The 23,822-nt window shown below is 44.0% G+C and overlaps 1 protein-coding gene across 6 annotated transcripts in view; it reads left to right on the forward strand.

The window, feature by feature from the left end:
* EPHB2 (EPH receptor B2) overlaps nucleotides 1-23,822 on the forward strand; it is a 786,068-nt gene that overhangs the window by 689,479 nt on the left and 72,767 nt on the right. For 2 of the 6 annotated variants that reach the window (XM_086949834.1, XM_086949836.1), the window contains exons 7-10: nucleotides 14,057-14,219; nucleotides 15,439-15,547; nucleotides 16,617-16,732; nucleotides 22,738-22,860. In XM_086949834.1, the coding sequence (XP_086805960.1) occupies nucleotides 14,057-14,219; nucleotides 15,439-15,547; nucleotides 16,617-16,732; nucleotides 22,738-22,860 (511 nt within the window). The remainder of the gene's footprint in view (nucleotides 1-14,056; nucleotides 14,220-15,438; nucleotides 15,548-16,616; nucleotides 16,733-22,737; nucleotides 22,861-23,822) is intronic. The other 4 variants (XM_086949837.1, XM_086949839.1, XM_086949835.1 and 1 more) reach the window with 3 other exon arrangements.

Here is a 23,822-nt window from a genome sequence, read left to right on the forward strand (position 1 = left end):
TTGTCCTTTGTCCATTGTCGTAGAAGGGACAGAATACAAGATGAAAAGAGCTTTGCCTCCACGTCGATTAGAGCTATTAATCTGTAGTTCCCTGGTTCCATTCTACATCCACCTTTGTATATTGGGTGGAAGATGTTTCCTTGCCAGGACGGTGGGATCTTTTTTTCTTTGTGAATGTAATTGAATAAAGGTGTTAGGTATGTTGCCCAGAAGTCGGTGTCATATTTGAATAAGGCGTTTGGAATTCCGTTCGGCCCAGCTGCTCCTTCCGCTTTTATTTTCTTTATTAGGCCAGTTAGCTGTTTGATTGTTGTCAGCGGCATTTGTTCATCTTTGTCGATATTGTCCTGTCCATCAATATTTCTTTGTCCAAGGCCTAATTCTTTTTGTTCTATGCCGTTTTTTGAATTTTTGATTATTTCTCTTTTTGTTGGGAAACTCTGGATGTTATACAGGTTATCAATATAGGCGGCCCATGTTGTTTCACTTATTCCTATGTTCAATTGACCACCAGCTCCTTTTAAAAGTTTGTTTATTGTTTCCAGAATTCTCCGCTATGTGGCAATTTACTGGTCCTTAACAGCTCTTCCCAGATTTCCTCTGTATGGGATTTTTTAGCTTTTCTGCACTCCTCTTTATATTCTTTCCTCATTTTTTGTAAATCGTTGTTGTCAGCTTTTTTTCCTGCCTTGTTTTCTGCTGCCTTTTTTCTTTGCTTTTTCGCAATTTCCCTTTTCATATATCTTAGTTTGGTATTATACCAAGGCTCTGTGTTTGCATTAGGACCAAGAGTTGCTGATGTGTTTATCGCAAATTTTCCCAGCATGAATTTATGTAAATTTTCCCATTTAGTTATGGGTGATTGATTTTCGATGGCCTTTGTCAATTTTTCGTGTTCCAAAACTGCGTTCATTATCTCCTTTTTTACTGGGCCCTTACTTTTGATTTTATTCAGTTTATATATTTCCGGTGTTACAGTCAGATATTCTAATTGTGTTTTCTCCTCAATCTTTTTCCTCATTATTGTCTCTTGTGGGGAGTGATCACTCTCTGGTCGGCTGTGAATCCCGAAGCGGTCTATGTTTTTTCTTAATTCCTTACTCATAGACCGCTTCGGGATTCACAGCCGACCACAGTTACCAATACATAGGCATAATGCCTACCTCGAACAAACATAATCTATTTATATGATTATTGCATCAGCACTTTATTCCTTATTCACGTTACAGTATCACCCACTAGCTTTTATTTGCGTTATGATGTTGGACTGTGTGCGGTTGGACAAACTTGTATGCATCAAATGTCTCAACTACTGGCTTCAGGGCTGGTAGCCCTAGGCTAATATGTAGTCATAAGAAAGTTGCTGCGTTATCAGTTTTAGACCTTATATTAACCCGATTGTAACCTAATATTTTAAACTAGCACAAACGTTTCAAGATTTTAAGTACACCTTTGGCTGTATTGCACTTAGCTTATATGATTTTAAATGAAATCCAATAAATCATATATCTTACATATACTATAAGCCGGCAGGTGTGGCTCCTGATTTAGTATTTTCATTTCCCATACAAAGGATACGTAAGGACCGAGTCCAAACAACACAGCGTCGCTGTTGGCGAGTGCAGCCGATGACTCCATGCTCTCTTGCTAAAATGAAGCACTAGGGCTGTCTTAGGCCTTAATGTGAAAGCATTGTGTGAATGGGAAGAACTGTTAATGATTATTATCATGTCTAATGCGAGCCTGGAGTTTTCAAGTCCCAATCTTACGGCAGGTGGACTGTCTGTTGGCGGCCATGATGATCCAACCACCTGTTCCTAAACGATTCAGAAGCCACCTGCCTTGAGTGCCCGGAGCTAATTGGTTATCTGGTGACCCATGAGAGAGATTGATCTTTCAGTGATGATTATTATTATATCAGCTTTAAGAAGCCTTGTCCCACTAACCATAGGCGGCTCCAGGCGGGAACCATTTATCTTTGCAAAATGTAGGTTTGAAAACTTTTAGTGGTACCACAATGCTTGCAAACCTTCACAGGTGCCTTTACATGCAAAGAATGCAAACCTATACAAGTGCCTGTGTATGCATCGAATGCAAACCATTACAGACGCCTGTGTATGCATCGAATGCAAACAATAACAGGTGCCTGTGCATGCATCGCATGCAAACAATTACAGATGCCTGTGTATGCACTGCACAACTTACATTAATGTTACATTTCTGAAGGACTGCTTGTGAGCAGGGCATATTGAAATGCGCATTCACCTGCTCCATGAAGCAGCTTAGAAGCCAATTCCTGCAATGGCTGAAGGCCCCCACCACATCGTCCACATAAGAAAATGCTGCTGCTCACCCCGGATGAAAAAGCTTATTTTCCTTCATACTCATAGGAGGAAGATTGACTATTCTTCCCTTATTAAGGCTCTTAGTTTACCCTGATACTTCTTAGATGCGTTCCTTTCCTCTTAACAAGATAGTAACAGTACCAGCAACAATTCTACTGCCTTATACTGAGAGAGCAAAACATATTAGATGTTGGTAGTTTCTCTTCTGATTGTGTGTGTACTTTTTCATTTCTATGTGGTAGGAGGATCGAATGAAGACTCTCGGGCTCAATTTGAGCAGTGCTATGGCGGAGATGGTTACGTGCTTCTCCCCGCAAAATACCTGAATATCTCGCAAATTTCAATTGATCTTGTGTCCATACCCAATGTTAAAACTTTGCGGATTATTTTAGATTCTTTTTTGTCCTATACGGCCCAAGTGAATGTAATGGTGAGGGTATGAATGCAGGTTTTCACTCTGCGGGAAGCCTTTCATCTTCTGGATGATCCAACCGCTGTTGAGCATACCATTGGTTGTTTTTTGGGGTGTTGGATTATAGTAATGCCCGGTATGCAGATATTTCTCGGTACCTTTTGCACAGTTCAAGATTCATTGGCGTGTGCATTACTACCACTTCATTGGAGCATGTGCATTTCAGCTGTGTTTTGTAAGCCAGCCTTTCTGTCAGTGCAGGTTGAAATCATGTTCAAAATCTTCACCATTAATGTTTGGCCTCTTTATGTCCCTCAACGACAAAAATCTGCAGTGCTTTCGACGGAATATCACATCCTACAATACCGGGCTCAATCTTTGCTCTTCTAAATAAACCCTCCTGGCTGTCCCAAGTTTGGACAATATGGTCCCACTGCTGGAGCCTTTTCATCAGACAGGCACACACTGGAACAAACTTCCCCATTGTATTAGAAGATGTAATGATCTTGTGGTCTAAAGACTGCACTCGAAGATCCCTGCTCCACCTGACTCCTCTCATGCCCTTCAACTTCCTGTTCAACGCTGGGATGCCCGCGGAAGATTCTTTAGCATCATAGAAATGTATTTGGAATAGGATTTCTCTAGACTAAATTGTTTGATTAAGGAGTGTAGGGACATAACATGTCATACCTGTGTAATGATCGACTGCATTGGCTAGTTTTGTGAGTAATGGTGATGAGAGGGATGTGTTAGTTGAGTACACTCTCCAAATATATTTGTAAAGTGTAGGCTTTCTCTCTGAGCTCCATGGGCTCATGTGGGTCTACAAACAAAGTTGGCGTTTTCCCATTAGAGATAAACAGCACATCTATAAAGATTCTTCTTTCAATAGGCTTTCGATTGGTCTGAATTGATTTTCCCATCCTTCCCTCTTTTTTCCTCCTCATCTAAGTTGTCCCTTCTCACTGCACCACACTTTCTGTGTTCCAGGCTTTTCTTGTGTTTTGCTGCTCTTCACTCATTGTGGTGGCATTTCCTCTTTAGACCTCACAGTGGTGGCATGCCCTCTTCGAATGGCATTTCCTTTTCTTACACAGTCAGAATACTCGCATCTTGACTTCATATGAAGAATCTGTGAGATTCAGCTCAGGAGTCCATTGACTGTCCACAATGGTCACATCCGTACCCGAATTGTAGTCTAGAAATATGGGTTTAATTTGATTTGATTTAAATTTATAAAGCACAGCATTTACCCATAGGCATTAGTGCACTGTAGCCACGGTTATCTGATAATGATCAGTGTCAGTCAAACCATCCATTTCATTCTAAAGGGCTGCATAGACAGTATAAAGCCAAGTTTTAAGTGCCTTTATAAAATGCAGATGCGCTGTAATCATCATCAGAGATTTAGGAAGCGAGTTCCATAGTCTGCCCGCAGTGTCCGAGAAAGCTCTATCCCCCAATCTCTTCTTCCAAACCCTCAGAACAGTGCCAAATTGCGCTGGGCTGAGCGAAGATTTCTGCCTGGGATGTACAGAGGAAAAATATCTTTAATCTCAGACAGACCTGGAAGCCTTATGTACAATACAGATGGCTTTGAACATAATGCGCTTTCTGATGGGAAACCAATGCAGCTCACACAACCCAGCAGCAGCTGACTGGCACTTAGGAATGCCAAGAATCACTTTTGCCAGTGCATTATGAACCAACTAGAGTTGTGCCTGGACACTGATGTTAAAGTCCAAGTAGAGGGAGTTACCATAATCCAATCTGGACATGACTAACTCTAAAATGACCTGCTTTTGTGCCGCCAAGGGGATACAATGAAAACTTTCCTTCAACTTTTTAATAATCTAAATGCCGATTGCAATAGTGCAATTGCCTGTCCTTCCAGAGAGAGTTCAGTGTCCAGGGTCACCCCCTATTTTTTGGCCTTCTCAACTGGAATCGAGGTTTGCATCCTGAAGAGCAAAACCTTGTCATCCAATCATCTACTGTAGACATACAGTGAGAAAAATTATCTGCGGTAGCAGCAGAGTTCCTGGGGATCATACAATAATCTGGGTGTCATCAGCAAAGGAGGTCGCATACGTCCCATAGACGCGAATAATGGCAGCAAGTAGGGACACATACAGATTAAATAGTGCAGGGTTCATGAATGAACCCTGCGGCACTCCACAAGTAGGGAAAAAACACCTGACTAAAATTGATTTAACAATACCCTCTGAGAGCGATCATCGAGGAAGGAGGACAGGAGAGCCAGTACCTGTTCTGTAATGCCCACATCTTGTAGGCGGTCAATCAGTAGCGAGGGGGAGCTAGTATCAAAGGCCGCTGACATGTCTAAAAGCAGCAATGTCGCACCTTACCCCTCGTCCACTCACGGCCTGATATAGTCTGTGGCAGAGACTAAAGCAGTTTTGCTTCCATGGTGTTTTCGGAAACCAAACTGAGATTTGTGCAGCCATCCCCGCTCTTCCGCAAAATCCATCAGATACCCATTCAGGTATTTCTCAAAAATCTTGGCCAGTAGCGGAAGTAGTGAAATCGGATAATAGTTTTTTAGATCCTCTCTGTCAAGATTGTGGTTTTTAGGTCTCGCGACCTATCAATGCGCAAGCGCATTGAGCGGAGCGAGAATTCAAGTGCTCGAAATCCTCGTCAAACCAAGGGCTTCTTGCGCTGCGGTTTTCATTAAGGTCACGTGAATCACGTGACCAAACAAGCACGCGCATTCACGGCCGCACAGCACATCAAAGGGCTTCTCCTCCCCTAATTATTCATGGCCGGCCACAGGCCGGCCGTATTTTCAGTTTCCCGGCCGCTCTGCATTATCAGGTACGTGTTGTTTTTCACTTTGTCTCCGTGCGTGCGTCTCCCTCGTGGTTTTCCCCCACCACTCGTGTTGTTCTCTCCCTTGTGAACCCAACCCACCCCCCCCCTTGCATTTCCCGTACTTGTCGTTATTTTTTTCCTTTCAATTCTTTTTTTCTCACGTATATTTTTGCTTCTTTTTCGTTACATTCCTTTATTTTCCTTTGTGTCTCCCTTTTTCATAGGTAATGTTTCCTATCCCACTGTTCCGTCGTTCCTTTTCTCTTTCTTTCGTGTGTCGTGTTGGTGATGCATTATTTAACTTTGTCTCCGTGCGTGCGTCTCCCTCGTGGTTTTCCCCCACCACTCGTGTTGTTCTCTCCCTTGTTCATTCTGTGCCTCTTTTCTGAGACATTTGAAGGTTTTTCTTGATCCTTCGCTACACACAAATCGGGGGTTTCTGTGTCCTACGTGCGTGCGTGCGTCTCCCTCGTGTGCCAGTCCCAGGCAGCCACGCCCCCAGCACGAGCGCAGCACAGCTTAAACATAATATGTTATTGCTGTTTTCTAACTCGTGCTTCGGAAGTTTGTGAAATTAATAAAGATACTATGCAGGTTTTTTGAGTATCCCTTCAGAATACTAGCAGTCTAGGCCTGAATTTTCATGGCAGTGTTCAGCTTATTCCCAGCCTCCCACTGCACATTTCGGGCGTACCTAGATAACAGTAAATCAAGCCATCCACAACCGGCTCTCTGTGGCAGCCAGGTCAGAGGTCGCGGGTCAGTGAATGGTACTTCCGTTACTGCTGCAACCAGCTGCCAGAGCAGTGCCAGCTGACATGCGCCCAGCAGCGTGCAGAGGATCTAGAAAACTGGTCAAGGAAATAACACATCCAATCGGATGTAAACATGTTAGCTGATCCAGAATTATCACAGCGGCTCAGCTTGCAAATCTGAAACAAAGTTTAGGACAGACTTCGGTAGCTGCAAGGCTCATGTCCACACCGTGAATGCAGGGACCCAAGCAATCGGTACTACTGCACCACTAAAGGGTAGAAGGCATTTTCGACAACCTGCCACAGTGTCTCAAAGCAACCTACATGCTTTAATGAAATGCTTATTTCTTATGACTGCGTTTGAGTTCATACACTCCCATTTTATTTGTGAGGTTTTATCGTTCCACTTCTTACACTAGCCAGCAGCGCTTCACGGTCTGCCATGCACATAACAAATATGCACAGCCCTCGCTTTTATATTTACAACACGGGTGCCATGCTTTGTGTTTGAGCACAGCGCCCACTTCTTGCACGCTGGCCGAATTTTCGCACTGTGCAGGTGAAAGTGGACGGAGTTTGAACGGCCCCCGGCCGTCTCGCAGTATGAAAGTTTGAACTATTACAATTGCAAACAAAAATGCCTTTTATTTTTGTTTTCTTTTTAAAAAATTAAAGGGCTTTGTCATTTACAAAACCAATAGCTCCAACTTTCCTACTGCGAGACCTATTGGCAACGCCAGTGCTTGTTTTAAGCAAGGCCTGATCACTGCCTCCTTCCATAGACGCGGATAGCAGCCAGAGAGGATAGCTTTGTTCATCAGAACCATAAGAGGGCGTTCCACTGTACCAGCTACCATATGCAGAATTACTGGTCAACATGACTACAGGGGAGAGGGTTAAATTTACATCCAGCAATTTTCTGAATGTGACATTTTCACTCAGTATGTGAATATTCTGGAAATCTGATATAGCACCAGCATCCTTTTTCCAACACTGAGCACTATTACTTTACAGATTTCATAGCAGCGAGTATGCAAGCAACAGGGTGTTGTAAATATTCATCGTCTACCATCGGGTTTCCTGGGCTGATTTACAGAAACTTTTCACTGGTGAATATAGCAGGGCAAACAAGAATGCGCCATTTGGTTTTGCTTTTCATATACAGTATAGGCCAAATAAATATTTCTCCAGTCCTTTTTACAGTACTATTTTTGCACAAGAGCAGAAATCAAGGAAACCACTTATGAAAGTAAAAGCAATCTATGTATTGCATACATACAAGTTGAAAAGATTGATAGATATCTCGAAAATCAAGCGCTAGTCTCTGAATCATTTATGTTTCAGGCGTATACAGGGATAAATGGAACAAACTGACAGATTCTGCCTTAAAGGATTTTCTATTTTTTGGTTTGGCCAAATCATCGTTAGCTGTTTGAAACCACGCCATTAGTTCTTCAAAAATGCTACAATAAGAAGTGGCAGAGAGAGCAAGTTTTGACTCTGCCACATTCTGCATTTTGTTTTCTTGTGTTATTCGTGGTTTGCCATGGCTTGGATCAATCAATCAATCACTCACTCATATCATTTGTAAAGCGCACTACTCACCCGTGAGGGTCTCATGGCGCTGGGGTGAGGAATGCTGCTACTGCTCGAAAGACCAGGTCTTGAGGGGTTTTCTGAAGGTCAGCAGGTCTTGGGGCTGCTGTAGGTTCATGGGGAGGGTGTTCCAGGTCTTGGCTGCGAGGTGGGAGAATGATCTGCCGCCAGAGGTCGCTCTTCGGAAGCGGGGGACTGTGGCGAGGTCGGTGGAGCGGAGCTGGTGGGTGGGGGTGTAGAAGCTGAGTCGTCTGTTGAGGTACGTTGGTCCGGTGTTCTGGAGTGCCTTGTGTGCATGGGTGAGGAGCTTGAAGGTTATCCTCTTGTTGACGGGAGCCAGTGCAGGTCTCTCAGGTGGGGTTTTATGTGGCTGCGGTGAGGGATGTCGAGGATCAGGCGTGCAGAGGCGTTCTGGATGCGTGGAGCCGTCTCAGGAGTTTGGCCGAGGCTCCTGCATAGAGGGCATTTCCGTAGTCCAACCTGCTGCTGACGAGGGCCTAGGTGACCATTCTTCTGGTTTCAGTGGGGATCCACTTGTAGATCCTGCGGAGCATGCGGAGGGTGTTGAAGCAAGAGGAGGAGACGGCATTGACCTGTTTAGTCATGGAGAGGGTGGAGTCGAGGATGACCCCTAGGTTGTGTGCGTGGTCGGTGGGTGTTGGGGCAGTTCCCAGTGCGGTCAGCCACCAGGAGTTGACCCAGGCCGAAGGGGTGGATCCGAGGATGAGGACCTCCATCTTGTCCGAGTTCAGCTTCAGTCGGCTGTTCCTCATCCATTCAGCTACGGCCTTCATTCCTTCGTGAAGGTTGGTTTTGGCTTGGATTGGCTGCTTATCAGTGTCATGGCGTTTCAAGGATAGTAACTGGCCCATTTGTGTTCACATTGGGTTTGCTGACCGGGCATCAAGTATCCTTAATGTGAGATTCCAGATGTGAATTGATATATGGCTTGTAATCATTCAAAGTCAGGATATTTTATTTCAGTGATTTACTTCCTTTGATTAGGATGTGTCTCCTGTTTGCATGCTGTAGCTTTTGTATTGTAATGTATTGTATATATCATTTATAGAGAGCGACAAACACCCCACGGGTACCCTGGCGCTGAAAGATTCATGAACACAGACCAGCAAGGAGCAAGAAAAATGACTAAAGATAAGATATAGACAAAAATGAAAATTACACTCAGACACAACAGAATCATTTTCTAGGGAACAGCCATGTTTTGATCTTTTTCCTGAACAGGCACAAGGTACTACATTGTCTGATTTCGAGTGGAAGATCATTCCAGAGTTTTGATGCAGCAAAACTAAATGATCTTCCGCACAGTCTGGCCCTGTAGAATCTGGGTACCTTTGCCAAATAAGCGGAAGAGGAGCGAAGACTCCGGGTAGGAGTGTACCAAACCAGTTTCTTCTGCAATGGCCTAGGACAGAGTCCATGCAGCGCCCTGAACCCAATGCAAAGAGATTTAAAATGTATTCTTTGCTGCAGAGGGAGCCAGTGTAGCTCGGCTGGGCACATTGAAGCAGAAGAACCCTGTGGTCTGGACAAGGCTAGTTTTGCTGCTGTGTTCTGAACACGTTGCAGTCTCTGAATTAAATATTTGGGAGATTCCAACAGTAAGGCGTTGCAGTAGTCAAGTCTACTTAAGATAACGCCTTGAATAATCAAGGCTCTGACCGAGACTGGAAGCAGTGGAAGGATCTTTCTTAGAGCCCTCATAAGGCCGAAACAACACCACACCGTCTTATTCACTTGTGTCTCCAGTGACAAGTTGGTATTGAACGTAACTCCCAAGTTTCGCACCGTCGTAGACGGCGCCAAGGGAGTAGAAGTGTCAAGAGGCCAGAAGTTGCAAAGAAGAGGCAGAGAAACCTTCCCAACTGCGCAGTGTAGAATTTCGGTCTTACCCAAATTAAATTGTAGAAGTTATTTCGTAACCACTGCGCAGTGTTGTGCATACCTGCATAAAAGTCCTCTAGGGCATTAGGTTGGGTTCCATCAAGAGATAAAATGATCTGAGTGTCATCAGCATCATTTACCACTTTCACATTGTGGGCCCAAATGATATTAATCAATGGTCTCAAATAAATGTTAAATAGAATTGGGCTGATGGCAGATCTTTGTGGAACTCCATCACAGATGTTTGTGAAGGCTGACTAGAATGGTGGAAGAGCCACTGCCTGACACCTACCGGATAGATAGGATCGAAACCAATCCAGGGCAATGTCCACTACTCCCACTTCCTCTAGACGAGTCAGCAAAATATTGTGACTGACCGTGTCGAAAGCGGCAGACAGGTCAAGCAACACAAGTATTGCTGATTGTCTCCTGTCTGCCAGCTGACGCAGATCGTCCATCAAGGTCACCAAGGATGATTCAGTTCCGTGTTCTGTGCGAAAACTAAACTGTACATCTGCCAGGCAGCTAGTACATTCTAAAAAAGCTGACAGAGATTTGCTGAACATACGTTCAAGAATTTTCACTGGATAGGGGAGGAGAGAGATGGGCCGATAATTACCCGGGCAGGTTGGGTCAAGAGTGGCCTTTTTCAAGAGTGGCGTAACTACCGCCTGTTTCCAACCAGATGGTACCACTCCACTGGAAAGTGATTGATTACAGATCTGTCGGAGGCTAGAAAAAAGTTCTACGGCAAATTCCTTCCAGATTTTGTGTGGAAGGGGGTCCATTGGGGAACCTGAGGAAACACCCATGGCGAGCCTACTAAATTCCTTCTCCAAGAAGGGCTCAAGATGGTCCAAGAGACTCAATCTAGCAGCCCCTTCACCAATCTGTATATCTACATAGGGCACTATGACCAAACTATCCATTAAGGTTACTACCTTAGAAGTCATGCCTTCTACCCCCCGGAAGTGTCGTTTTTAAGCCCAGTAACAATAGTAGTGATTTTTTTCATGAAAAAAGGTTGCTAGGTTATCGCAGTGATCTTGAGTAGGCTGAATCTGGTTTTGTGAGCACTGAGGATTAGTAAGATCCTCAACTAATTTGAAAATACATTTGGACTTATTCGTTGAGTTCAGAATGATCTCTGCTAAATTTTCCTGTTTGGCGGCGAAAATTTATTTTTTATAAAGTGATATAGCCACTATCCAGGCAAGCTTATCCTCATCTGCATAGTGCTTTCTCCATTTTCTTTCTGCCAGTTTACACTTTGATTTCAAATCTTTAAGTTTTTCATTAAACCACCTAGTGGAGGGTCTGCCTCTATTTTTGTAGCGTTTTAGAGGGGCAGTTTGATTAACAATTGCAGTAATATGACTGCAGAAGAGCATATAGTTCTCCTCCACTAAGCTATGTACATCAAGATCCCCTTTAAAAGGGAACGTTAATGACTGTGTCGCCTTTTCCAAAAGCCTCTTCCAATCCCTACCCAGGAAGTTCCTAACATCCCTCAGGGCGGTAGCTCCTCGGCTAGGAATGGCAGTCAGAAATTTGATCAAATGATGATCGGTCCAGTCTACAGGGATAATCTCCATGTGGTCAATAACCCTTTCCTCAGTGAAAACTAGGTCGAGCAAATATCCCCCTATGTGTGTAGGTCTAGTCACCCCCTGGAATAGGCCCAGACTTTTGCAAGATTGAAGAAGGGTATGGTAACTTGTATCTAAGGTCCCATTTTGCCAGAGATCTTACATTGAGTAAACCACAGACCAAAGCTTCCTTCCTGAAGAAGTCGGACTTCGGGCTGGCCGAGTTCTCAAATATGGACATGCCTACCCCGGCGCCGCCGTTCTCACCTATCTCCCGCAGTGCCTGGCTTGAATAACGCAGTTTCTTGGCATCACGGGCAATATAGCTGGAGCTGTGCGCATATCGTGCACGGACGGGCTTGCCTTTGGCGCGCCGCTGCGCACGTCCGCTGCGCTCCCGCGATCGTTCCGGCATAAATATTCGGTGTTGACGTCAGCTCCACCCCTCACCCGTTCTGATTGGCTACCCCGGGGGAGTGGTACCAGGAAACTACAGCAAGGCTTTTTAAGCGGGTATCGCTAGTCACAGCGAAGTGCAAGTTTAAATAAAACACAGTTTTAAATTCTTTGCAGTACACATTCAATGATTAAAAACAGTAAGAGAGGCTCCCTAATCGCTGGGCAGCAAACACTATCTAAACGAGCGCTCCCGCGATCTTGCCAGCATAAATATCCGGTGTTGACGTCAGCTCCACCCCTCACCCGTTCTGATTGGCTACCCCAGGGGAGTGGTACCAGGAAACTACAGCGAGGCTTGTAAAGCCAGTATCGCTAGTTACAGCGAGATGCAAGTTTTAAAAAAACACAGTTTTAAATTCTTTACAGTACACATTCAATGATTAAAAACAGTAGTAGAGGCTCCCTAAGCGCTGGGCAGCAAACACGATTTTCATAAAGACACAGTGCTATTCCCTAATTGCTCTTGCTCATTTCTTTTACGTTGCCAAAAGTACAAAAAAGAAATGAGCATGCAAATATGCGTTCTTAAAGATACAACAAGAGAATTGTTCCTTGCAAAGAGTATTTACTATTCCATATTTCGTTCGTATGCCTATAAACTTTCCTACTTACAATACAAACCTCATCTTCCGACTCCTTGTACTAACACTGTTTGATATTACACCTCAACTCTGTTAGTTTCTTGTGCCCAGCAATGGGGCCCTCCTCCCAGATTACATATTACTGAAGCTGTAGATGTTGCTTCACTGTGGAATTTTCTTTTAAGATATATGGGGGGTAAAGTTCACTATCAATTAATATTAATAAGAATAATAATCCACATTTGTAAAGCGCGAACAATCACCTGTGAGGGTCTCTAGGCGCTGGATGCCGTTGGGAAGATTAAGCAAGCTATTGCCCAGAGTCACATGGTGCTGGGCTAATCTGCCGCCGGCACCGGGGATCGAACCGTGATCCCCAGATTCCGGAGTCAGTCGCCCTGGCCGCGGCGACACAATATCCCCACTAATAAAAAGCCAGTTCTTTTGGCTTTGCCAAGGCTTGTCCATGTTTGAAACTGGGGGAATGTATTTTCTCAACAATTTGTTATGAGAAAGCAGCAAATTTAGGGCCAGATTTACCACTTATTCACCAGTGCAGTACAGCAGCTGCAAATGCTGCACTGTGTGTAAAGTAGGGAGGAGGAGAGCGCCATATTTACAGAAATATTACACATGCTTCCACTTTCCGTTGCGCCGGTGCTGAAACCGGTAAACAACCTTTACAACGAAACTTTTACAACGCACTACCATTACGACGCAACTTTTACAACGCAAACCATTACAACGCATTGCGCTGGGGGGCGCTCTAGGATAGGGAATAGGTTTAATGTACTATCCAACACCTTCCCTACTATCCACGGGGACTGGAGTTGGAATAGTAAATTAAACTATTCACTATCCAGCGCCCCAAAGCACTATGCGTTGTAACGGCATGCGTTGTAAAAACCGCGTTGTAAAGGCATGCATTGTAAAAGCATGCGTTGTAACGTCATACATCCTTCTGTACTGGAAGGGTACCCTTCCAGTACAATATACTATGCATAGACTGTCTTTAACCCCTTTCCCTCTTTCTATGTGTGCTGTAAAGTGCAGCACACATACAAAGTCAGAAAAGGATGGAGAAATGAAAGCATTTCCCCGCAATTGCGCCTACTTCAAAAGGGCGCTGTTTTCTGATTTTAAACCCTGTTTATTTTATTTAGTAAATAGAGTTTAGTGACAGAAGCCTTGAGTGGTTGCATGGGAGCGCCATGGTCCACCCATGGTATGCCCCCTTGGCGCTAAGTAAAACAAAGCAGGTATGGTACAGATGTATTTGGCACCTTTTTTCACATTAGTGTAAAATGTCAGTTATGTGGTCTCTGGTGTCTTGCAAACAACCAATAAAATTACTGTGCAACACAGAGATAAAACACTACATGCCTCCTGAGAACAATGGTGGACATATCTCCCTTCCCAGAAAGTTCTTTGTATTTACGAATAACATGATAATTAGAGTGCAGAATCAAAAAACGGGTACATCGATGAGAGAGAAACTCGGCCAAGCCACAGATATAGAAGTAGGTGTCCCACCACCTAACAGGATTGTACAGTTAATGATTTTTATTTTTAATTTCAACAGGAGCTGACTGAGCATAATTCCACCATGGTGAAATGTCGCACCAACACAGTGACCGTGCCGAACCTGAAAGCTGGGGCCATCTATGTGTTCCAGGTGCGGGCACGCACCGTGGCTGGTTATGGCAGATATAGCGGCAAGATGTACTTCCAAACCATGACCGAAGGTGAGACTTATACCAGCTGCTAGAAGTTTGACAAACTTTGTTAAGCCATGACCATATCACCATTCAGGATCTTTAAGAGCCACTCTTCACCTAGCTCTTATCCACCCACAGTGACCAGTGTCAACCTGTCCATCCAACTCATTAAACCAGTGTGAATCCCCGATTAATTGCTAATAAATCTTCTTTTGTGATCCTGACTTCTCCTCCTGAACTTCCTGGTTTGACAAATATAGTCTTACCCAGCACGTAATTTGCAAAAGCCATAAGTGCAACAATTCAAAATTGTTCATAGGAGGCCGCAGTGATGTCGGGGTTGCTGAATACCAAGTTTGCCTAGTTTTGATTCCCCCTTATGACTATTTCTTTCACCACTCTACACTTCCATTCTCTTTATCTCACTCTTGCAAGTTATTTTCCATTTCCTGCTTCTTCACTTTGTCACTGATTTCCTAATTTTCTCTTCCTCTTTTCTCATGTTCTGCCTTTCTCTCTCTGTTTCTTGCACTGGGTCAAAATCTGATGATGAAAATTAAGTCCCATTCCCCCCCCCCCCCAAAAAAAAAAGGCCGTTGTCGTGTGTCTGCAATTTCTAATAGAAATGAATCCTGGGCGGTAAATTCATCTTCTATCAAGAGCACCCTGCCAGCCAGTGTCTTACTCTCCCTACCACCATGCCTTAATTTATCCAATATTAAGAAGGGGACACAAAGCACCAGCCTTATTGTCATTTGTGCTGCTTACTGATGGGGTAACCCTGGTAGCACATTCCTTTTACTAAGCATTAGAAGAAGTAGGGTACACCCAAAATAGGTATCAAATAACATCACATACATCAAATAGTACTCATAATAGTTTAATTTTAAATGATGTTGTCCTTTTCTGACTTTTTTGTCACCTCGCTTTAATTTGTAGTGTGGACTTTGGGTGGGGGGGGGAGTATTTAGGTGTAGAAAGAAAACATTTCAATCGCCGTTATATCTGCTTTGGAGTGAGGGGGCTGTTGGGTGAGACCACCTTATTTATTGTAATATTTGTGGCTAACAAAATATTGAGCACAGCTTCTAAGTGAGGAAAAATGTCGCCTGCCGCTATCCGGAGTTCATAGACCATCACCAAATCAAGAAACAAAAACATAGATGCTGATTATATCTTCAAAGTCTTTCTCTTAGATTATCTTAAATCGGGGTACTTACTTTCTCTAATGCTGTTTTTTATCCAGCTGAATACCAAACCAGCTTCCAGGAGAAACTGCCCCTCATTATTGGCTCCACAGCAGCAGGGATTGTGTTCCTCATTGCCCTGGTCGTCATCATCATAGTGTGCAACAGGTAAAGTCTTCCTTCCTTACGTGCTCTGTTTCTACTTGACATACCTAGGATATTGTTGAAGAACATCTGAGCTTCTGTCGCCCACATAAGTAGGGGCCCTAAGTCTAACAAGAGCATGGTGAATAGGGGCCGTGAAGTGTAAGTTTGAGATATCGTGTCAGATCGCTTACTGTAGTTTCGCAGGGATGTATGTCTCTGAGCTTTCTGCCTTTCAGTCTGAATGTCATACGGAAATGTTTCCACCTAGGCCAGCTTAGGCCCAGGAAGGGCAGACGCGTGCCACATTTAGAGAATGGCTACTGGCCTAATCTGAGGGTTTCCTTTAGATTTTCTGCATCATATTATTATTCAAGTTTATATTTTGTTGATAGCCTGAAAATCTAGCAAAGATCCAGTGTTGGGCTTCTTTAGCTAAGAATGTTGAATAACCACAAGATAATGGTTATATCGGTTCCAGGTGTGCTCAGTACCTTTACACTAAAAAGGTCCAATGTCCTTGTGTTCGTTGTGTATCTATAATGAAAACAAATGTGAATTGGAAACGTGTTTTTTTATGCTGTTTTGGTGTTCTGTGTGTTAGTTTGGTGAGTTACGTCATTCTTTGGCTGTCTAACCCCATCTGGAGAAGGTCTCTTGAACTGTCTTAATGAACAACCCCTGTTTCACTAAACTGTTGGAAGAACTGGTGGATCACATGTGTGCCACAAAGGATAACTGTGTAGCTCTGTTGTGCGATTGGACCATGGTTGATTTTACCTCTCTTATGATGGTTTTGTATTCTGTCTCAACTGTCTGTTGTGCTGGGCGTTTGGCCTCCATGTAGGTCAACTGCAATACAGAAAGATCCTTTTTATGAGAGTAAAGGCAATTATGCAATTCACAAAAAGTGGTTTTACGCATGCAAAAAAATGTACTTCTTTTTAAGAACAGAGCCCTTGAGTGTGTTTTCGACTTTAGCAAAAGGAGAAGTTGGTTTATGGCTAAAGTGGAGCTGTTGTTGGGAGCAATTCAAGGTGATGTTTTTGTCTGTGTTTTTGCTTCCAATCCCCTTCTGTTCTTCTCGTTCCAGAAGGAGGGGCTTCGAGAGAGCAGACTCCGAGTATACCGATAAGCTGCAACATTATACCAGTGGCCACAGTACGTACAGACTGCCTTCACCCGGGCCGGGTTCTCGTTCACTCGTTGGTTCGTTGGTTCGTTTGTTCCCTCTTTCACTCTTTCCATCCACCATCTCAACAGCTTTGGATGCAGGAGGACTCACATGGGAGGGCCATTGACACCCTGGTGCGCCAGCTTAAAAAAACACAATATCCCGCAAGAATGAGCAAACACCGACCATCCTCTGCATGCTCTACCTGCCTTATTCAACACCTCAAAATGCATGTGCTTATTTAATCGCTACACAAAGCTGCATACTCTCTGGTTTATTTTCAACAACTACTTGAGTAAATTGGCTATATTTTGAATTATAGCCCATTACCCACGTACTTTACATGCAGGTAATCTCCTGCCTGCTCTCCATCAATAATATAATTGTCTTCTTCAGTGTTCACCCCACAAATGTTTCACATGAATTACCCTCCACCCACAACTCATAGCAGTCACATCTAATCCTAATTTATCCATACTGGGATAATGCATGGAAGAGTTTATCTCTTATACATTAACTGCTAAATAGAGGTACCCAAGCAGCATGCTACTTACCATAAAAGAACTTCAATGCCTTGTCAGAAGAAATAAGTGCTTTATAAATGCAATTACAATGCAGTTCAACACGGTACAAACTACTAGCACGGCAAGGCTGTCCATTCTCCTGCTGCTCCTGCTACTGCTTTATTCACTCAGTCACAAGCTCTTGGTGTGTTATTGTCATCCGGCAGGCTGTCGCTGTCAGTCACGGAGTTCAGAAGATACGTTTCTAAAGAAGAATGCCTAGAAACTGTGTATTTTGTCACCAATGAATATCCTTATTCAGTGCTTAATTTTAGCCGGTGGTTGCCAGGGGGGGGCACAGGCTGTTATTTTTTGTCCCTGCACTTATTTTTCCGCATCAGATATTAACCGAGCAGAAGAGCGGGAAAACAGACAGATCGGAAAAATGGAGGAAAAGGAAGACGGAAAAACCATCACTGAGGAAGAAAGCAGGAGCCTGCAAGATTGACATAAAGTGGCAGGGAGTGTCTTGTAGTGGATTTAAAAATCACCAGGTCGTTTTCAGATTACCAGCATTGGTATTCGGTGCGTCAAGAGCTTCTGGGCAGAACTTTAGGCACTGACACTTTCTTTTATAAATTAAGGAATGCTTATGTTTACTGTATCCCAACACATGGCATACTTTTTTAATTAACCAGTGTTCTATTAAACCTCTCTCCTACAGGGAACTTAAAAGGAGCATATTCCAGTAGTCCCTCTTCTTGCAGCGGACCCTGCTGTTTACAGGCACACTGCCTGGACGCCATCTTTCTTGATGGCTGAATATGTTGGACTAAGTTGAACTCCCAAGGGAGAGTCCACTGATTAGCAAAGGGAAGGGGTGGTTGGAGAATACCATTTATGGAAATGAGATTACAACAGTTGGGTATGCTCAGGGCACAGTAAGCCACTGTGGCCAACCAGAGGTTCTGTGCTAGGGGTTGCATGTTCGTTCGTGTGACTTATATTTCTTGACCATTCATGCGTAGTCTCAAGCGAGGATTTGGTGTTTATTATTGTATATCACATTACTATTGACACACTGCAGAGCACCAATCCACGCTGGATGTCTATGTGAGCCCTTCCTGGACAGTCTCTACGTTGTACACGTTACTTATCCACTCGTCTTAAGAGTAAAGCTACCCACGCCTGCGGACATCTGGAAGAAGTCATATCTGCCCACATCTCTCCTGTTAACAGACCGGCCCAGCAGCTGCACTCAGGGCCGACCGCGATGATTAATATTAGCCGACTGCAGGGTGAGGGCTTAGCTCAGAGGCTTGGCATGGGTTTAGAGATGAGCCGTCTCTCCTAGGCTGCTGGTCGCACCCCAGCCCCGGCCGGCCCTGGCTGAAGGCTGGTCTGGCGCCAGGCTCTGCGTGTTTCCACCTGCCATCCCAGTGCAGGTATGCGGGGGAGACGCCATCTTCCCTTTGAAGGATGCTTGGTACAAGGACGGCATCGTTACGTTATCATGCAGATACAAACCCGTCGTCCTCTTATCAAAACATTGAAATGATAATCAAGGTTGGAGAATTTCTCATTTGAGAATTATTTTATAACCGCAGCATACTGGTACTTTAAGAATTGATTTGAATAGTACTTTAATACCAGGGAATGCTGAGGCAGGGAATTCTGCACTGTTTGTGGGAAACAAACAGCAGGATCACACAGGAACAATGCGAACGACTAGAATGCGACCGCCTGCTGTCAACCACACTTGTAATGTGTCCTTGTGTCCAAAAGGGACAGGAGCATACATTTCCTGCTAGATAACGCCAATTTGCATTCCACATAGTTATATGTAATTTTGGCTAATTTTTCTGCAATGTTGTTCGATTACTCAAAGCTAGTTATGCAAATTCCTCACATTCTACTCAATAGTCTGTTGCCACTGCAAAGGCCAGTAGGGTTGGCTAGGTATCAGTAGCACGGCTAGTGCTGCCTCAGGTGAACTGACACGTGACTGCCTCTGCCTATCATTTCATGGGCAATAGACGTGTGGAATCTGCAGATTTCCTCATAGGCAGGTAGCATACCTTCTTAGTGTCTCAGCAGCAGTGTGTTTATCTGAGAACTGCTGGCTTTGAATGTGACCAATGACATTAAGAACAGCACAGCGACAACAATGCATATATATGAAAAGTGGTGTTAGCAGTGATACTGTTAAGCCCACTATGGCCTGATTTAGATCTTGGTGGACAGGTTTCTCTGTCACAACGGTGACGGATATCCCGTCCGCCGAAATATAAATCCCAATATATCCTACAAACTTTACAGCTCTCTCTCCCATGATGATAGATAAAAAACAAATAAAAACAAATATACCTTGCATTCATTACATCATAGACAGCCCTTGCCACACGTAAGAAGCACACCTCCAATAACTCATATCTGGGCTATACTTGAACCTCAACATTCCATCGTGCAATGACATCTACAAACAGTGATACTCAAACAACACACACTAGCAAAACCACCGCAAAATCATTGCATTTTTTCTCAGCACTCACTAGTGGACGTTCCTTTCCATTTGTTTTAACATCATAATGTCGAAGTTGTTTGCCTTTAGCATCCCTCAAGCAGACTTGATATTCAAGCACATTTAAATATGTCTGTGATTGTTAAATATTTCTGAGAGGTGTTTGTCTTTGGCACTCACATTTTTGGTTTTTTGGTTGTAGTGTAAGGCACTGGCTTGTTGCCTTCCACCCACATTAAAGTCTCAACAGAGGCTTTAGCATTAGACACATTGTACAATCTTGCCTTGTGTCCCAGACCCTGCAAGTAGAAGATTGAACTGTCTGATAACAGACTGAGAGATAATCATTTTTGACTTACAGTTCATTTGTTAAAGGGTTCCACGTCTTTATTTCAGGGAATGTTCCCACTGGGGGATTAATCTGTGGCAAATTTCTCCATAAAAAAGCTTATTTTAAGGTCAGTACTCAGAATGAGTTACTTCCTCAGGTATTGCTCAAATTCCTTTGGTGCTGAGAGCAGTATCCTGATTGTTTCTTCAAGTTGAATCTTCTCTGGGTTCCTCACTCTGAAGTTACTGCTCGTCATGGGCCGAAAACAGCTTCCCTCCTACGATTTACCGTAACATTGTCTTTTTTTTTTTTACCTGTGCTTTACTATTCTCTTGTAACGGATGTAATTTGTAACTCGTAACGCAATGATCCTTATGCAAAGTGCTCTGATACCTCCGGGTCTAGCTAGCTCTTATAATACTCGTAAAATAAAATAAAATCCTCATGCCTTCCACCATAGTCTTAGTGCACCATACCTAGATATTTATATTTCATTTTTCTGTGCGATGGCTGCCATAGCCTTAGTAATGTACTTTGATTTCTTTAGTTATAAGGAATCTGGCATTTAGCTTCTCATTTCAAGCCCTAGTGTCCATTGCATTGCGTTATGAAAATCCCACCAGGACTGAACCAGGTGCCGGTTACATTGAATCTGTTCCTTTAATAACACCCTCCACAGAGACACCAAAGGGTGAGAGGTCGGTCATTGGAATCAATGTGTTCGTTGGCGCTCTAAAGGGTTTCACCACTTCCTAGTTCATCGGACAGAGCGGTAAGGTTATCAGGTGATGCTCTATCCTAGGGCCTAACCTGTGTCCCCTTTTAGCCCCCTATCCCCCCTTGAGGTGGGAAAGCATCACAGAGAGCAAGCCAGCAGGGAAGGTTAAGGGGGAACAAGCATACAGGGAAGAGAGCAAGAAAACACACACTCCTCTCCTGTGGAACACATGCAGTAACAGAAAAAGGTAGTTCCATCATAGCAAGCAATAATAGCTTTGGAAGCATACAAGTTAATCAATCAGAACTTAAAGACCAAACGGCTCCTAGGAGGGACAGATACAATAGTAGGGATGACAGCCATGGAATCAAGAGGCGACAACTGAAATAGACAGCAAAGCCATCCAATCATGAGCAAGGTGCTGGCACAAAAGCCACTCATCATGTCTGGAAACATGGATCCGGCCACTATCTGTTGGCCAGACCCAAAGAAGAACTACGCATCAAATGACTTCCCCCTACCCCCCCCCCCCCCCCCCGCACACACACACACACACACACACATACACACACACATACTCTAGAAGCTTCGGCAAGTTCTGATGTTTAGCGGACACCAGATAACATAAACTCTGGAGCGGATGGTGTAGGGAAACACATTGAACGACCATGATATGGCACACAGTTGTAGTTTGTTTCCAGAATATACGCGAAACAGTTTCAAGATGTGTGTGGGCTGATGTTTTTGTTGTATTTGAAAATAGTGACTCGTTTTTACAAGCAGGACAGTTCGTTGGCTTGTCGTTGAGGCACTTGTCGCATCTCGCATGCATTCACGCACGAAAGTGCACATTGGGCATCCTGCCTCATAACAGGGAGAACGTGTACGTGGCACTGACAGACAGTAGTTATATCACATTACAAAGGCCTTGTGTGCGCGCGCGCCGGTGACACCTGGCGCAACGGTCGCCTGGCTTGAATGTTCGCGTGCTGCTAGCGCGCTCCTTCTTGATGTCTTTCCTTAACTCTCACACCTTCTGCCTAATCTCTTTATCGCATAAACCTCGATAACACTCGCTTTCCAGGGTGTTAATTAGCAGCTTGTGTTCAGAGCAGCAATTGATGGCAGCATATTTCAGCACTAATGTTCTTTAGTGTCAACGTTTAACAGTGCATTTTTGGTAGCAGACTCGTTCAAACATTTACCTTCAACGCCTTATCTCTGTTCCATCAACCTTTGACAATTACTCTCCCTCCATACACTTTATCTACCTCTGGCCTTTTACACTCTCATATTCTGCCGCAGTAAGTCTCCCTCTGTCACCCCATCCTCTGTTTCTTTCTCTCTCGCGCCTCTGTTTCTCCATTTTGCTTTCACGTTTCTCCTCACCCTCTCCTGTGTTTGGATTCTCTCTCTGACTCGTTCACTTGATTGTCTCTATCTCACGTTCTCCTCCTATCTCGCTGGCTTTCCCTGGTCTATTTGTTCTTTTTCATCTCTAAGGATTTTCCTTCCCCTCTCCTTGCGTCTGTCTCTCCGTGGCTTACCTTAATCTCTCCTATCTTCTTCTCTCAGTTCTGTCTCTTTTTTTCACTTATTATTTCCATTAAATGTCTTCATCTTTCTCTCTCCCATACACGATGTGTCTCCACCCTCCTTTATCAGTCTCTCTCCGTGGTCTCCTTTTCCGAGTCGCTCTTAAGTTTCACTTTCTTTGTCTATCTCCTTCTGCACTCTCTCTCCACCCTGTGACCCCTATTCCATCCTCATCTTCTCACTTTGGAACACTCCTCTCTTTCAGCCTTCTCTCCCCCTCTACTATATTCAGTCTCTCTCCTTGTCCTCTGAGACCTCTCACCTTTCAGACTTCCTCCTTCTGTTTCCTTGACATTACCCTTTCTGCTCCACCAATTTTTCTGTCTTCCAGTTTGATTCGTCCACACTCTGACACTTTTGCCTTCTCACAGTGACCCCGGGAATGAAGATTTACATCGACCCCTTCACTTACGAGGATCCCAACGAGGCTGTCCGTGAATTCGCGAAGGAAATAGATATCTCCTGTGTCAAAATAGAGCAAGTGATTGGTGCAGGTAGGTATTTGATGGCACACGTCATTTCCTGTGTGTGTAAGAGTTACATAGACTGGTGGTGAGCCCAGACAGTGGCGCCAACATTTGTGCAATTTTGTGAAGAAAGGTTTAAGAAGTCTCCCAGAAGGCAATTTGTAAAGTATTACTCCTTAACAAGTGTAAACGTTTAGATCCGTTTAAGGCATGAGTAATACCCATGATTCTTCAAACTGTGTCACATGAAGAACACATTCTAGATCCCCTGCTCAGTTTGCTGGAAAGGACACTCTCTCCTGTGCATTACCATTTATTTATTTAAAATGTATGCCACTGTTAGGTAAGCTTAAAGAGTCATCCTGCTCAATGCATATACCATTGCATTCTGATAATTGTTGGCTTAGACCTGACTTCATTCGGTTATACAGGCTGAATAACACAAGCCTGTTGGAACAAAACACCTAAAAATTCAATTCAGTGCTGATGAGGATAAGTGAGGCCATCACTCTATTTGTTTGCATCTAAATATTTGGGGGGGGGGGGGCATATGTATGTAGCTGTCACGCAGCGCCTTGTGACAGGGCACAAATGCGCAGGATATAACATAATGCAACACATTCCTGTCCTTTCCTTGTTCTGGTGCCCTTTTGACTGCCTAATGCCAACGCAGGCACCTTTGCGTCATGGTGCAAGGGTGCCTGCATTGCAATCAGGATTGTTTTTGCGCAGGAAGGGACACCTTTCTGCACAAAAACAATCCTGAGAGGCTTTGTCCTCCCTGCAGCACACATAGAAAGAGGAAAAAACGTGGAGAAATAAAGATATTTCTCCTCGTTATGCCTCACTTGGGGAGGCGTAGCATTTTGACTCATCCCCATGTTTACCAGTGACGGTAAATCTGTGAATACACCAAAATCTATGGGTGAATGCGTATGAAACACGCTCCATCTGTCGAACGCCTCACTGGGGCAGAGTAATGCAACACA

The sequence above is a fragment of the Lissotriton vulgaris genome, unplaced genomic scaffold (genome assembly GCF_964263255.1).
Source record: "Lissotriton vulgaris unplaced genomic scaffold, aLisVul1.2 SCAFFOLD_259, whole genome shotgun sequence".
NCBI lineage: Eukaryota > Metazoa > Chordata > Amphibia > Caudata > Salamandridae > Lissotriton > Lissotriton vulgaris.